General features: G+C 42.6%; 1 protein-coding gene across 4 annotated transcripts in view; it reads left to right on the top strand.

Moving 5' to 3' along the window:
* LOC141917765 (zinc finger SWIM domain-containing protein 6) overlaps positions 1-17,255 on the top strand; it is a 188,536-nt gene that overhangs the window by 148,407 nt on the left and 22,874 nt on the right. For 3 of the 4 annotated variants that reach the window (XM_074811210.1, XM_074811208.1, XM_074811211.1), the window contains 5 exons: positions 554-733; positions 2,032-2,208; positions 2,483-2,629; positions 5,600-5,746; positions 7,923-8,183. In XM_074811210.1, coding sequence (XP_074667311.1) covers positions 554-733; positions 2,032-2,208; positions 2,483-2,629; positions 5,600-5,746; positions 7,923-8,183 — 912 coding nt within the window. The remainder of the gene's footprint in view (positions 1-553; positions 734-2,031; positions 2,209-2,482; positions 2,630-5,599; positions 5,747-7,922; positions 8,184-17,255) is intronic. The other variant, XM_074811209.1, reaches the window with a different exon arrangement.

Genomic DNA, 17,255 nt, shown 5'->3' with positions numbered 1-17,255 from the left:
CCAAATTACTGAAGTTGTAGCAGTAAAAATATCTTATTCCTATTAGACTGCACAAAACCAGTGTTTACTGGATCTCTGAGGTCCAGATATGTTTGGGAATGAGTTATATGATCAGCAGTACTTCTGCTGGGTTTTGAGTATGGAAGTATATGTTTACAAAATACATGTCTTCCTAATGCACTTGTTTAGTTCCTGTAATGTGAAGCTGGAAGATATATAGTTCTTGTTTGTAGAAAACAACATTTGCTTCTGGTACAAAAATTAGAAGAAAAACTTGGTTGGGTAATTTCCTGCTGTAGCTTTGTGAATTCTTGTTTGCTTTTGACTGATATTCCTGTCTGATGGGCCATACATTGTGAACTATGGATTTTCTAATACAAAAGACCCACTTAATGCCTTTTAATTGAGAAGTTTGGCTTGATACAGTCTTGGGAAACAAGCAGTGTAGCCTTCGAGGGGAGAAAAAGTGTTACAGTATAGAAGCTTGCAATTAGTCATTGGCTGATGCATTTTTAATAGAAAACCTAATTTAGCAATTTTTTTCTTAAATCAGGTGCTCTGTGGATGTGTATAGTCTTAAATCCCCACTGCAAGTTGGAGCAGAAGGCCAGTTGGCTAAAACAGTTGAAAAAATGGAACAGTGTGGATGTTTGTCCTTGGGAAGATGGAAACCATGGAAACGAGCTGCCCAATTTAACCAATGCTTTGCCTCAGGGTGCAAATGCTAACCAAGGTGAGCCTAAACAGATGCACTGACTGCAACATATAATATAGCCTCTATCTTATATACTCTAGCCTTGCAGAATTCAGCATTCTTTCCTGGGACAAGTAACTTTCTTGTTGAGGATTGAGCAGCCAAATTTATTTTCAGTAATATTATCCTTGCAGAAAGGATAGATAGGGTGTTTTTTGTGCTGGGTCTGCAATGTTTTCAAAGCATTGATGGGGGAGGGGGGCAGAGGCAATGCTGCCTTCTTGGAGGAGGTGTCTCTTCTTACTCGATATCGTGCTTTCTAATCTAAAATGTGATTATTAAATCTGACAGAAGTCTTCTTCAGTCATCTTCAAGCAAAGATTGCTACTTTGCTAATAACTGGGGAAGATGCAGGATATTTACCTAGGAAAAAAACCCTCATAATCCTCAAAACCCTCAGTATTTTGTTATATATTTAATATAGTCATGATAAAGTTAAAATTAAATGCTTATGGTAGGTGGAAGATTTGGGCTTAGATGAGTTTTTCCTTGTTTCTTTTTCTTGGAAGATTACCTCTGAAGGAAATAGACTTGGTTCATTTTTAAATCTTGCAGCTAGCTGGTGACAGAAGTTCATTCAACATATAACTTCCTACAGAGGTGTTTTGCTGTCTAGATCTCGTGATGTTCAGCCCAACCTGGGCAGGCTAGTGGCAACTCTGACACGGCATTTCAACATTGATAGACACAGCGCCATGTTGACAGAGCACTTTTGCCATAAGAAGATGCCCAGTAAGGATTATGTCAGTCCCAGGGCCTCAGTACCTCACTTTCTTTGCAGTATTTATATATGTTTATGACAAAAAATTATACAAGTGTTCAAAGTTAATGCCACTTCTCAAAGAGAGCAAATAAAGATCTTTCATGCAATGTTTATCTGTCCCTCATCCTAGTAGCTCTGAGTCTGAGAAGGAGAAAAGCTGGGGATGCTTAAGTAGCTGTGTGCCATATACTTTCTAGTTTGTTTTTAGGGGATTTCTGTACATGCTGTTTAATGTCCTTCATCTCTAGCTGTTCCCTTTGCAAAGTCCTATTTACCATTAGCTGTGCTGGTTTGTAGATCTCTCTGCAAAGTGAATGGTACACACTTCGTCTGAGCTGTTGGGTACTAGGATGTGAAATATCATCTGCTGTCTGCTCCTTGGAGAGCGGGGCAAGGCAGGCTGCCATCAGTTGGGGGTTGGTGAATAGGCAGAAGACAAGAATACTGTGAATGACTGATTCACATATGAATGAGTAAAAGCTGATGCAGCTTTCTGAACTTGTGAAAATGACAGATTCATCGAACAGGCCACATCGGACGGTGTTTACTCGAGCCATAGAGGCGTGTGATCTGCACTGGCAGGACAGCCACTTACAGCACATTATCAGCAGTGACCTATACACCAACTACTGTTACCATGACGACACTGAAAACTCACTCTGTGACTCTCACGGGTGGCCCCTCTGGCATGGTAAGTGGCTAAACCGGAAAGACGTTTCCATAACGCTGCTTTGTTCAGTTTCTATGACATTATTTTGGGGGGATGGTGGGGAGATGAATGAAAAGCCTGGTAAAAAGAACAGAGGCTCCTTTAAAATGCTGGCTCAGAAGTAGTCCTTTAAGTCCCTTTTGTATAGCTTTATAAGCAAAACAAAAAAAACCAAAACCCTTTTGAGTAGCCTAGCAAAACAGGCCATTGCAGACATGGAAGCATTGCTATTCCTCAATTATTTTCTCCATTTTAGAACATGTTCCTACAGCCTGTGCAAGGGTGGATGCGTTACGATCTCATGGATACCCACAAGAAGCACTGAGGCTAGCAATAGCTATTGTTAATACAATAAGAAGGCAACAGCAGAAACAGCTGGAAATGGTCCAGGCTCAGAAGAAAGGTAAATGTGGGGAAGAGAGAAGGGCAAAGGATGTGACGAGGTGACAGTAACACTGGACTGGAATTTTGCATGAGAAAACTACTTTTGAAACTAAATCAAAAGAGGTGACTTTAACTCTTCAGTCCAAATGATCATAGTGGTAATGTCACATTCTGGATGTTGGAGGGTTTTTTTAAGGTGGTTTGTGAGCTCTGCAGGGCAAGGGCTCTGTTCTGCCTTCTGTAATACATCTGATATGATGGGGGCCTTTATCCCAATCAGGGTTTTTGGTTACACAGAGTAAATATTCATCCGGTGTAATTTATAGGCTTTTAAACAGATCTTTGTATTTGGCATGTCAGGTATTTAAAATAATTTTTTCCTCTGATGTATAATTTAGCAGAGCTATATATTTCTGAGGTGTAAGCCTGAAGTTGACATTGAGGGTAACAACAAGGCAAAGTCTGCACTACAGAAATTAATCAAATTTGGCAGTTTGTTCCAAAAGTCTCTTATGATGCTTAAAACTTTAGTGGATTCACATTGCTCGAAATTAGATTTTTGAAACACTGGCTTTATAAAATGTTTTGTGGTGTTACTCTGAGCACTACCCCTATTGTTTGAAGGAACATTCTACCAAAAATAATCCTTCACTGAACTTTGTTATAAATTTGAAGAGGTAGTGGAAGAAGAAAGGGATGGCTTTGTGGTTAAAGAATGCACGTGGAAAAACTGGAATTACGTTCTTGGCTACTACAAGAACACCTTTCATTCAAATTTTATTGTAGATCTTTGTTGCTACTCTTAACTATGTGTATCCTTGTGCATTGTAGGCAAAAATACCAGTGTGAAGTCACGTTTCAAGTGTATGTGCAGGTGTTTTCCCAGAAATGATCATTTAGAAATTGAAGAGAAGACAAGGTAGACAACTGACTGAAAAAAAAATTAGCTGGCAGTTCCTATGTGCCTCCACTTCCAATTCACAGTACCCAAGGAAGAAGTTTTGAGCACTATTGTGGATCCTAGATTTGAACAAAATTTAAAAGCACTTTGTATTATTAGGAGAATTTTTTTGAGTCTTTTTATCATGTAATATATCTTTTCGTGACATGTGCTCCTTTAAAAGCTTTGCACTTTTTCCAGCTTCTCAGACTGGGGAGGTAAGAAGGGGGGGGGGGGGGGGGGAGCGGCTATATCAGTGTGTGTATGTGTGTATGTACTGCTGACAGGTGTGAAGGGTCTGCTGCAAGTGTGCTGGTCATAGCACTGCTCCTTTTCATTCCCAGTTCCTAATGCAGTATCTAGACATTCAATACTTCTGTTAAGTTCCTTTCCCTGTGAGCAGTTTCTATAGCTGTCAACTAATATGCTAAAAATGGAGTGTATGAAATGCAATTCATCCTACCCCAAAATAAAAAAGTTTGTCATTTCTATGTTGTTACTCACTGCTTTTGTTGTTTGTTTTTTTTTTCCTCTTATGTTTTAAATTTTAAAAATATTCTTTTAATATTGCAAAATATGCTGGTCTTCTCTGTAAGAAGATGAATTCTGCAGCTACAGTTTCAGTTCAGCAACCACCACATGCTTCTACTTAGCTTTCTTTCATGTGACTGATCTGATGTCCATGGAACCACTTGCGTGATTTAAAGTTAAATGTCTATATGAACGGAGGACTGAAGCCTTTGTTTGGCATGACATGAGTGAAGCTCATAAGTAGACACAATAGGTGAAATGGAATATAAGTGAGTCAGTAAGAAGTCACTGATATTAATCCTTTTTGGTAATATTACGTGCTTCTGCCTGTCATCTTTAACACATGCTATTTGTTAGCAAGACAATTATATACTTGTTTGTTTTTCATATTACGTATCAGTTGATTCTTTAAAAAAAAAGCCACCCTCCTGAACACTCAGTTCAACAGTGTGGCTGTGTTTCACTTTGTAGCCCCACACATTTAAATAGGCAAGAAGCAAACTTTTAAAGCTTTGTGATAATACATATGGTTACTCAGAAAGATGGCACTTTGTGAACGAGAGAGAGAAAAGGCAGGTACAAGTTAGTGTGTAATAGGCAGGGAAACAGAGCATCCGTAATGGCTTGTATACAATTTTTAAATGGTCACCTGTAATGCGTCTGATCTCTCATAGTTCTGTCATGTGTATGTGTCTAGAAGAAAAACGTTGGGAGTTGGAGTCAAAAGGGAGCTATTGCCACAAAACTTAGTAAAAAAAGGGATTTGGGGAATCTCTAACTTCTGTTACCACAGCCACACTTCCTTCAATTCATTGTGCTAAACAATTTTTTAATGTTGTAAATGATGGATGACAGCTACAAAACAAAGTATCCATGAAGGTATTTGTTGACTGAAACTTTAGAATGACAAAAAAATGTTCTTAAAGGACAATTTTTTCTCATATACCTCATTTAAACACTTTATCCTTTTTTTTTCTTCTTTTTTTTTAGGAACTGTCATCTTGAGTTTATTACTTCAACAAATATTTAGATGCAAGATAAGCTCATATTTTATTTATTAAAATGGAACATTTTAGATATTTCAATTTATTTCAGTGCCATCAGATTAACTTAAAATGTAAAAATGGTACTGCGTCTTTGGAGTGAGGAAACAGTTGTGACTATTTTACAAAAAAAAGTCTTTTCTATAATTTTTCAGCTGACATTTTCAGAAGAGTTACTGGTATCAAGTAAGAGATTTCAAGATACTGCAGTTGAAAATTTTGACCCATAATGCACTTTGCTAGTGCTCAAAATGTTTGGCCTATGTCCATTTTCTTTTTTTCCTCTTTTAACATATTCACAAAGGGCAATGAATTCACCCTGAAAGATACTATTTCTTCTTCTAAGCAGAAGCTACTGGAAATACTTTGAATTCTGTACTGAGAGCATTTTAATCAGTTTTACTTCTAAAATTGTTTTGAGGGGCTAACATGCGCTCTCTTTCCCTCCCTCCTCCCTCCATCTTTTCTGTCACAGAACTTCTCCACAAAGGAGTAACCTCAATAACAAATCTTGAAGGCTGGGTGGGACACCCTTTGGATCCGATTGGCACCCTCTTCAGTAGCCTTATGGAAGCCTGCAGAGTGGATGATGAGAGCTTCCATGGATTCTCAGATTTCATGGGTAAGGCCATGCAAAGGGAGCAATCTTCTCTAAGTCTTCAGTAACTGGAGGCATTTTTCTATCTTGCCTTTCTGAATTAACTTCAAAGCCAGTGTCTTTATAGTATCAGAACTCACATTTGCATTCCCTAAGAAAACACGAGGGAGAGAAAATGTTTAAAGTAAAATTTTGTTATAAGTTATATGAAAGCACTTCAAAAATTACCAGTTACTCATTCTTGAAGGCAATTCCATATTTCACACTTGAAATAAAACCAAATAAAATTTTATAGCAGCAACTCTCTCCACATACATTGCTCTGTCCTCTTTTTGAGAAATTACAGGGAATCACAGAATTGTTGAGGTTGGAAGGCTCCTCTGGAGATTGTCTAGTCCACCTGCTCTGCTCAGAGCAGGGTCACCTAGAGCAGGTTACCCAGGACTGTGTCCAGTTGGGTTTTGAATAACCCCAAGAATGAACACCGTACAACCTCTCTGGGCAACGTCTTGCAGTGTTTGACCATCCTCACATTAAAAAAATGTTTTTTTATGCTCAGATGGAATTTCCTGTATTTCAGTTTGTGCCCATTGCCTCTTGTCCTGTCACAGGATACCACTGAGAAGAGTCTGGCTCTGTCTTTACATTCTCCCATCAGATATTTATACATTTTGGTAAGATCATCCTGAGCCTTTTCTTTTCCAGGCTAAACAATCCCAGATGCCTCAGTCTCTTATATGGGAGATGCTCCAGTCCTTTAATTATCTTTGTGGACCCTCACTGGATCTGCTTCAGTATGTCCATGGGGAGCCCAGTACTGGACATGGCACTCCAGGTGTGGGCTCACCAGTGCTGAGCAGAGGGGAAGGATCACCTTCCTCGATCTGCTGGTGATGCTCCTCCTAATGCAGTCCAGGATGTTATTTGACTTCTTAGCTACAAATGTACATAATACTTCAAATTGATGACAAAACACTTAAAATTTATAACATACATGGTCTATAAAGGTTATGAATTGGAAAATGGTGTTGCAGTATTGATACATGATTTAGGACAAGATGTGTACACCCATTTTAACTTCAGTATTTGCTTCCCAGGAGCTTAACTGATTTATTCCTTATTCTCAATCTCTTTCCACCTCTGTGGTAGTTTCTTATCACCTTCTGTATGGTCAGAAACTCAATTCATCCCTCTACCTACAGCTCTTTTATATGCACATTCCCAGTCTTTTTGGGGCTTTGCCTCAAAACTCATTTTATTCAATTAGATTTTTTTCAATAAACTTCTAATCCCATATCCACCAATTCTGGAAGAACTTTAATTAAAAGAAATCGGATTCTTTGCAATTAGAAAAAACCAAAACAACCCCATGAAATAGAAGTAGTGTGTGTTAAAAAGTAAATTCCCCCTACACACGCATATGCAATCTACCAAATGCATTCTGCCTTCTCATTGGCTGCAGCTATCCATTTCCTTACATCTGTACATTACAACTTTTTGTTCCCAAACTAGACTGTAAACTTCTAGAGGTTGAAATAGCATTTTGTCATATGGTGTATCTGTGAAGTGCCAAATGAATCAGTAGTACTCTTTAAAGCAATTTATGACTTGGTCTGTGTGGAATTTACAAGTAATCTTTACTAAAAGTTAGCACTTCGAGTGTTGTTAAAAGTCAGAAACATTATACATGTTTATCATAAATACAACTGTAACAAATAAAAAAGCATGAAAAGAGCTCTAGCAAACAGGATGCTTTAAAGTTGTGGAGTTCCCAGGCCTACTGTATTTGCACAATCCTAATAGCTTCAACTGAAATCTATGCAGGTATATAAGCACCTTCCCTTTCCACTTATACAACATCAAATCTTTAAGGAGATATGGAAATGGGTGGGGAAAAAAATTGAAATATATGTTCCAATTTTGGCCTTATTAACCCAAAGCTGGAGAAACTGCCTTTCTGCAAAACTGCCAAATCATGCAGTTTAAAATGAAAACTTTTATTTTTATTTGAGTGGGTTTTTTAAAACCTAATTGTTTTGCCATGTGGAATTGGATTCAGGTAGTTTAGATTGCACTAGTAATTTAAATCATTTTTAAAAATGAATACTGATAGAGGAAACATTTGTAAATGTGGCATTATAGGCAGATTATGGATTAGAATGATTTCCTGATGTGTTGTTCTTTGTGTCTCCCTTTACAGAGAACATGGGGCAATGCAAATCTCTGGAGTACCAGCACCTGCCTGCACACAAGTTCTTAGAAGAAGGGGAATCTTATTTAATGCTGGCTGTGGAAGTAGCATTGATAGGGCTGGGACAGCAACGAATTATGCCAGATGGCTTATATGCACAAGAGAAGGTTTGTCGAAATGAGGAGCAGCTCATTTCTAAGCTACAGGAAATTGAATTGGATGATACTCTGGTGAAGATTTTTCGAAAACAAGCAGTCTTCCTATTAGAAGGTAGCTCAATGTAGACGCTAACTGCTTCTTTAAACTGCCTTTAAACAAGCCCACTGAATTAGTATTCCAGTGGAAACTACCTCACATACTTATATGACTGTAGAGATAAGGCATCTACTGACCTATAAGCCTTTCATTTTAATTTTTACTGCATTTTGTTCTTTACATTTGTTGCTTGTCATAATCTCAGTATCCTAATTATACAACCCAGGCTCACAAATAAATAATACAGACAACAGTTATCATCAACAGTTCTCCGGTAGCAAATTTCTAAATGTCACTTGTATCCTGAAAAAAGACTGGCAGCTTTGTAAATGTATGAAGATTTTTACCTCTGTTCCCAAGTGAAGAGCTCAGAAAATTCACTTAGAATTGCTCACACAGAAATATAACATTTTCTTTGTAGCAATTAGGAAAATGACTTGTCTCTGAAGTTTGTATCATACATGAAAATTTAAATATATAGTGAAAGATTGAGGCTTAAGGCCTGGTCTTGTGACCTTGTTGTGGTGGTTTGACCTTGGCTAAATGCCAGGTACCCACCAAGTCACTCTATCACTTCCCCCCCTTCCCCTTTTTTTCTCAACAGGGCAAAGAGGGGAAAGAATATAAGATAGGAAAAAAAAAACAAGCCTTGTGGGTAAAACAAAAGCAGTTTTAATATAAGCAAAGCGAAGCAAAGGTCCGCGCGCAGAAGCAAAAAAGCGCAAACAGATTTATTCTCTACTTCCCATGAACAGGCGATGTCGGGCCTTCTCAGGAAGCAGGGCTCCCATACGCGGAGGGGTTGCCTCGGAGGACCAAGGGTGACCCCACCCCCTTCCTCCTTTCTCCCAGCTTTATACTGAGCAGCCGTCAGATGGTCTGGAATATCCCTTTGGTCAGTTGGGGTCAGCTGTCCTGGTTGTGTCCCCTCCCAAGATCTTGCCCACCCCGTCCCACTGTGGGGGGGGGAAATGTCGGAAAGAGCCTTGGTGCTGTGTAAGCACCACTCAGCAGTAGCCACACCACCAGGGTGCTATCAACACCCTGCCAGCTCCCAACATCAAACACAGCACCATGGGGGCTGCTACAGGGGAAAACCAATTCCGGCTCAGCCAGACCCGGTACAGTCTCCACCCCTTATTCCATACCATTTACGTCACACCCAGGTCCCACATAACACTCATTTATCCATTCCGTAAGCTTTCTTCACTCCTCCAGATGTTCAGTGACTTGGCTGCCATCTGTCAAGATGGATGTTCAGGACAGAGCAGTATGTTTGACTGTTGGACTCCAGCACCGGCTAGGTTTGGGTCATCATCGCACGTATCTGGTTCACTCTTCGTCGTTCCTACTTCCTCCATCACTTCGTGCAACATACAACTCAGCCCACAGGTTATTTTCCCCCCAAGGTTAAATCTCCTTGAGGCACACACTGAGTAGCCCCATTCTCCCGCATTACCCACCAAGTACATCCAGGTCCCTGAGCAAAAACAATCCCACGAGTGGGCTTGCCTTTTCCCAAGGGAGGAGCAATCCACACTGCCTTCCCCAGCCATTGCCCTGTGTGTACTACAGGGACCTTATCTCCTCCCACCGTATGAAGGGGTTTGGTTTGGGCAGGACCAGGACGGTTAACAGATCCTCTGGTGTTAATTAGCCAAGTGGCTTCTGCTAAATTTATATCCCAGTGCTTCCATCCCCCATTGTCCAATGCTCTCAACATAGTCTTCAACAGTCCATTGTATCTTTCAATCTTTCCAGACACGTGTGGGTAATAAGGGATGTGATACACCCACTCAATGCTGTGTTTCTTTGCCCAGGAGTTTATGAGATTATTTCGAAAATGGGTTCCATTGTCTGATTCGATTCTTTCAGGAGTACCATGTCGCCATAAAATTTGCCTTTCAAGACCTAAGATGGTATTTCGGGCAGTGGCATGATTTACAGGGTACGTTTCGAGCCAACCAGTAGTTGCTTCCACCATGGTGAGTATGTAGCGCTTGCCTTGGCGTGTTCGTGGCAATGGTCCAATATAGTCAATTTGCCAGGCCTCACCATATCGAAAACTCAGCCATCGCCCTCTGTTCCAGGGAGACTTTACTCGTGTGGCTCGCTTGATTGCAGCACATGTTTCACATTCACAAGTGACCTGTGAGATGGCCTCCATGGTCAGGTCCACCCCTCGATCACGAGCCCATCTGTACGTTGCATCTCTCCCGAGATGCCCGGATGTTTCATGGGCCCATCGAGCTACAAATAGCTCACCCTTGCGCTCCCAGTCCAGGTCCAGCCGAGCTACTTCCATTTTGGCAGCCTTGTCTACTTGCTCGTTGTTCTGATGTTCTTCGGTGGCACGGCTTTTGGGCACGTGGGCATCTACATGACGTACCTTTAGAGCCACGTTTTCCACTCGGGCAGCGATGTCCTGCCACAGTGCAGCAGCCCAGATGGGTTTACCTCTGCGCTGCCAATTGGTCTTCTTCCATTCCTGTAGCCACCCCCACAGGGCATTAGCCACCATCCAGGAGTCAGTGTAGAGATACAGTACTGGCCACTTTTCTCGTTCAGCAATCTCTAGGGCTAGTTGGATCGCTTTTACTTCTGCAAACTGACTTGACTCGCCCTCTCCTTCAGTGGCCTCAATGACTTGTCTTGTGGGACGCCACACAGCAGCTTTCCACTTTCGATGGTTTCCTGCCACACGACAGGATCCATCAGTAAACAGAGCATACCGCCTTTCATCTTCTGGTAACTTGGGCACGAGCCACCTCCTCAGGCAGTGCTCCAAAATCTCTACCTTCTGGCCAGTCCATGATCTCTTCCAGGATTCCTGGACGGTTGGGTTTTCCCAGTCGAGCTCGTTGGGTGATTAACGCCACCCATTTACTCCAGGTAGCACTGGCTGCATGGTGTGTAGAAGGGATGTTTCCTTTGAACATCCAATGTAGTACAGGCAATTGCGGTGCCAAGAGGAGCTGTGCTTCTGTACCAACAACTTCTGAGGTGGCTCGAATCCCCTCATATGCTGCCAATATCTCCTTTTCAGTTGGAGTGTAGTGGGCTTCTGATCCTCGATATCCCCGGCTCCAAAATCCTAATGGTCGACCCCGAGTTTCACCTGGTATCTTCTGCCAGAGGCTCCATGTGAGGCCATGCTCCCCAGTTGATGTGTAAAGTACATTTTGCACAGCTGGTCCTGGCCGAACAGGCCCAAGAGCTACCGCCCGAGCTATCTCCTGTTTGATGTGCTCAAAGGCTTGTTGTTGCTCAAGACCCCACTCAAAATGGTTCTTCTTTCGGGTTACTTGATAGAGAGGGCTCACCAGCTGACTGTAACCTGGAATGTGCATCCTCCAAAATCCCACAAGTCCTAAGAAAGCTTGTGTTTCCTTCTTGTTGGTCAGTGGAGACATAGTTGCTATCTTGCTGACGACATCCATAGGCACATGACGGCGTCCATCTTGCCATTTTATTCCCAAGAACTGAATCTCCTGTGCTGGTCCCTTGACCTTGCTTTTCTTTATGGCAAACCCAGCTCTCAGAAGAATCTCAATTACTTTTTGTCCTTTCTTGAACACTTCTTCTGCCTTGTTGCCCCACAAAATGATGTCATCGATGTACTGTAGATGTTCAGGGGCATCACCCTTTTCCAGTGCAGTTTGAATTAGTCCATGACAAATAGTGGGGCTGTGCTTCCACCCCTGGGGTAGTCGATTCCAGGTATATTGGACACCCCTCCACGTGAAAGCAAACTGTGGCCTGCATTCTTCTTCCAAAGGAATTGAAAAGAATGCATTGGCAATGTCGATTGTGGCGTACCACTTGGCTGCCTTTGACTCCAGTTCATATTGGAGCTCTAACATATCTGGTACAGCAGCACTCAGTGGTGGCGTCACTTCGTTCAGGCCACGATAGTCTACTGTCAACCTCCACCCTCCGTCAGACTTTTGCACTGGCCATATTGGGCTATTAAAAGGTGAATGTGTCTTACTGATGACACCTTGGCTGTCCAGTTGACGGATCAGTTCTTGGATGGGAGCCAGAGAGTCTGGGTTCGTGCGATACTGCCGTCGGTGCAGGGTCCTCATAGCAATTGGCACCTGTTGTTCTTCAACTCGCAACAGCCCTACAACAAAAGGATCTTCCGAGAGGCCAGGCAGATTAGACAACTGCTTGACCTTCTCTGTGTTCACACTGGCCACACCAAAAGCCCATGGGTATCCTTTTGGGTCTTTGAAATACCCCCTCTTGAGGTAGTCAATGCCCAACATACAAGGGGCTTCTGGGCCAGTTACAATGGGATGTTTTTCCCACTTGTCCCCGGTCAAGCTAACCTCGGCCTCCAGTACTGACAGTTCTTCACATCCCGCTGTCACTCCTGAGATCCAGATAGGTTCTGCCCCTCTATAACTTGATGGCATTAATGTACACTGTGCCCCGGTGTCGATTAAAGCCTGGTACTTCTGTGGATTTGATGTGCCAGGCCATCGAATCCACACTGTCCAATACACCCGATCATCCCTTTCCTCCTCCTGGCTGGAGGCAGGGGCCCTCTATTCCTGTTCTTGGTCAGAGTATTCACTGTCTGACCCTTGCCGTGCCAGGCCGGAGACTCCTTCATCAGGGCCAAGGGAGGTGATCTCAGTCTTCCTGTATCTGGGAGATCGCTGATTACTTTCTTGTGGTTTCACACCAGCTACATTAACAACCTTCTTGGATGTCTTCTTCTTGGCAGGGGTCTTTCCTCGCAATTAATTCATGTACACGAGCTTCCAACTTGAAGGTGGGTTGACCATCCCACTTCCTCATGTCCTCCCCCTGGTCACGCAGGAAGAACCAAAGTTCGCCACGTGTCATGCGCCTGGGTTTCCCTTTCCCTCTGACTGGGGCGGAAGAGAACCGATTTCTTGGGGTGCTCCTGACATCTAAGGCACTCGCCCGTAGAGATGAGGAGGTACCAAGACTCTCTTCAAAGTTCTGAAGCCAGGAAGAGACTGCCTCCACAGTTGGTGTACATCTTGGTCCTTCTCCCACATCCATTTCTGGATAGTACATCGCAGCCAAGCCGGCAGAATACGAGGATGGCGCACCTTTAATCACCTTCCTCCACATGGCCCGTGTGCACAGGACATCCTCTGGATTTTTAGGGGCTTCATCACTATCTGGATCACTATAGATGACTTCCAGCACTGCTAATTCTCTCAGGTACTGGACACCTTCATCTGCAGTAGCCCACTTCCCTGGGAAGTTGTCCGTAAGATCTTCCTTGAAAGGATATCTTGCTTTAACACTTGAAAGGAGCCGTCTCCACAGACTGCAAATTGCTGTCTCTTTTCCAATTCCCCTTTCAATTCCTCGATCTCTAGCAAGGGAACCCAGCTGTTGGGCTTCCTTACCTTCCAGCTGCTGAGCATCAGCCCCATTATCCCAGCATCGAAGCAGCCAGGCAGCAATCCGCTCACCCGGCTGGCGGCGATAGTCTTTCCGCAGATCTCGCAGTTCTGATGACGTCAGGGACCGGGTAGTTTCTGCCTCCTGTTTGAGTTCTGTTATTCCCTCTTCTGACCCCTTTGCTGAAGGACCCGCTTCTTCCTCCTCTTTTTCGTCCCTTATTAATCGAGGGTATGGCCCTGTTGTTCTCCTTGTCCACTGTTTCTTTTTTACTACTGGGGCAATCTCTGCTGTTGTTGTTTTTGTTTGAGTTCCCATCTCCACCACAGTCCTTTGAGAGCACTGAACTGCAGCTCGATAAGCACAGGCCAGGCCCCAGTACAGCGCTGGGAGTTGCTGATTTTCATCGGGATAGACAAGGCACCCTTCTATCAGGTGTTGTGTCAATTTTGCGGGGTTGCTTGCCTGTTCAGGGGTAAGATCCCAGGCTACAGGAGGTGATAACCGTCCTAGGAATCTGCCCAAATCCTTCCACTCCCCCTGCCACCCAGGGACAGGCCACCTCAGGGCACATTTTGGTATTCTCTCACCCAAAATTTGCCTTCTCTTACACCAAAAACCTACCGAGCTCCACACAGCCCACAATAGGCGAACAGCATTAATGAACAGTATCAAAGAGCTAACATAAGGGTGAATAAGTACCTCGGGAGCCTGCAGAATAAAACCACTCATGATGTTCCCAATTTCTTCCAGCATGTTCCCGAGCTTAGCAAAATCAAGATAAGCAGAGCAATCAACAAACCCGTGACCAGCACAAGAGCTTGTCGCTTACTAACTGCTATAGCTATAGCACAATTAATATAAAACTGCCGTTGTCCTGCCCCACGTTGGGCGCCAAAAAAGACTGTGGTGGTTTGACCTTGGCTAAATGCCAGGTACCCACCAAGTCGCTCTATCACTTCCCCCCCCTTCCCCCTTCTTTTTTTTCTCAACAGGGCAAAGAGGGGAAAGAAAATAAGATAGGGAAAAAAACCCAACCCTTGTGGGTAAAACAACAGCAGTTTTAATATAAGCAAAGCGAAGCAAAGGTCCGCGCGCGGAAGCAAAAAAAAAGCAAACAGATTTATTCTCTACTTCCCATGAACAGGCGATGTCGGGCCTTCTCAGGAAGCAGGGCTCCCATACGCGGAGGGGTTGCCTCGGAGGACCAAGGGTGACCCCACCCCCTTCCTCCTTTCTCCCAGCTTTATACTGAGCAGCCGTCAGATGGTCTGGAATATCCCTTTGGTCAGTTGGGGTCAGCTGTCCTGGTTGTGTCCCCTCCCAAGACCTTGCCCACCCCGTCCCACTGTGGGGGGGGAAATGTCAGAAAGAGCCTTGGTGCTGTGTAAGCACCACTCAGCAGTAGCCACACCACCAGGGTGCTATCAACACCCTGCCAGCTCCCAACATCAAACACAGCACCATGGGGGCTGCTACAGGGGAAAACCAATTCCGGCTCAGCCACACCCAGTACACTTGTATTTGGGAATTAGCCAGTGTATTGCAATAAAATCTGTACAAAAAAGTGTATGCTTTTGCCTTAGCTTTTAAAAAGTCTCAACATATAGCACTTAAGCCTCATGTTCAGAGAGTAGTTTTGTGGATTCTAAGGTTGTCTTTCTAGTTTTCGGTTTTTTAAATGGAAGAAAAATCTTTAAAGGAACCAATTAGCTAATTGGTCCAAGTTTTGAGTGCTTGCTCAAGGGATGGTGGGGAGTGTGGTAGTGGTCTAGGTAAATTGTGAAGACTGTTATACAGCGGTCAGGTTTTGCTTTCTTTCTGTAAGACATTTGTCTTTTAAAACTACTTCTTTAATGGAAGAGATGCAGTATGTTGTTTAGGGTTCTCAGCTTTGAGTCACTATTATTGCCCAGATCCTTATAAAGACTGGTACCTACTTAGGGTGCCATTTGAAACTGCAGAGAAGCTGCACCATAGGGAGACTTTCCATTATGGTGTGGATGTAACTGCTGCTTTCTGGCCTTTGGACAAGAACAGTTGCTTGCTGGATCCAGCTATTAACCACCATAGAGGGATCCTATGGATTATAAAATCAATTTGCTGCATCTATTTGCTGGTAAGGATGCTTTATGAGGAAAAGGCAGGATTTCGCTCAAGTATTTTCTGATACTTCTAGTTTACTACTTGGTCACTGATATTCTTTTTGTTTTCTTAGAGTAGTAAACAAGTGATCATAGCAGGAAACCTGCTAAAATAACTACCTACAAAATTGCTGTGGTGAGCAGTGTGCAAATATAGTCTTGCATTACAGTGTGCTGAGAAATCTGGCTTTTCTGCAATAGCTTCAGTTTACTCCATGTTAGGCAGAAACTTCCAGCTCACATGGAGGAAAAACTGTGCAGTGATTTAAGATCCTAATCACATCAATTGTGGTTTTATAGTTAAAGTCCTGTTGATATAATAATAAAGCTTTATCCAATATTAACCTGATTTCTATGCTGTTAATGCAGATTAATGCATGCTGTATGTAGCTACCATTTGAATGCATGGGAAAGCAGAACATAAGACTGTGTTTCAAGAACTGTTCTGATTTTTTGCTTGACTGCTAAGTTAATGGCAGAATATATTTTCATATAAATGCTTTGTCATGTATTCTTCGTGTCCTAACTGAGTTTCTGACTGAATCACCAACTGGCAAACATACATGAAATGGCTTCTTTCATTGAAGCAATGCCAGCTAGTTTTGAATGGCTTTCAAATTCGTTTTAAATGATTGAGACACACTGTCACCTACTTAATCTTCATTGACGTTTCCTTTGTGATCAGCCCCAGTCTTCAGAAATGCCCACCTATGGAGCTCAGATTATTTTTCATGCCTAGTGATTTGCATTTTGTGCTAAGGCACCAGTCAGAAAAACATTGCTGAAACAGTTGTGCTGGTCCAAGTTGTTATCACCTCTCTCTCATGGAGTTCATCATCTTCTGCAGCAGAAGTGGTTGAATAAATTTTGTGAGTACTCATCATCTGCTTCAGTGTAGGGTCAGCCATGTTAGTTTGAACCACTGCTGGAAGCTATGACGTGTGTGACTGCAATGAAGAAGTGTGCTCACACAGTCATTCATCCATCCAAGTGTGGTGGGTTGGAATCTCTAGTAGAAGAGGAAGTAGTAACTTCTAGGACTGCTGGCTGCTATTTGTGCAATAATTGTCCAATTTGTAATTAATTACTTAATGTAAGATTCTTATTCTCTATCTTGCAACATTTAATGCCTGAACCTCTAGCCGCTGAAGTAAAAAACTGCTTGACACGGTTTTCCTGTTAATAGGAATAACAGTCTTAAGGTTGCAGGAAAAATGTAAAAATGGGATTCATATGCACTGTGACCATTCAGAACTTAACAAACAAATAGTTTAATTTAATTTTTTTTAAATTGTCATTTCCGTTGTCACTCTTGAAACTGCTGTTACGAAGTTGAAGTACTGCACTGAGTGTGAGCAAAATCCATTGCCCCAACAATGGGAATAGTTTCCCCACAACAAATACAATTTGTAAGATCATATGGTTATAATGGACAAAAAAAAGCAGCTTTGGTGCAAGATCTGACCTAGTTTTCTCTAGAGACTGAGTCCAGACCAAAGGGTTATTTAAATGCCTAATGTCAGGTGAGACATTAATAGGGATCAGGTGCTGC

Source organism: Strix aluco, chromosome W (assembly GCF_031877795.1).
Source record: "Strix aluco isolate bStrAlu1 chromosome W, bStrAlu1.hap1, whole genome shotgun sequence".
Taxonomy (NCBI): domain Eukaryota; kingdom Metazoa; phylum Chordata; class Aves; order Strigiformes; family Strigidae; genus Strix; species Strix aluco.
Note: the sequence above shows the minus strand (reverse complement) of the source record. Positions and strands in the feature narration are given on the sequence as shown.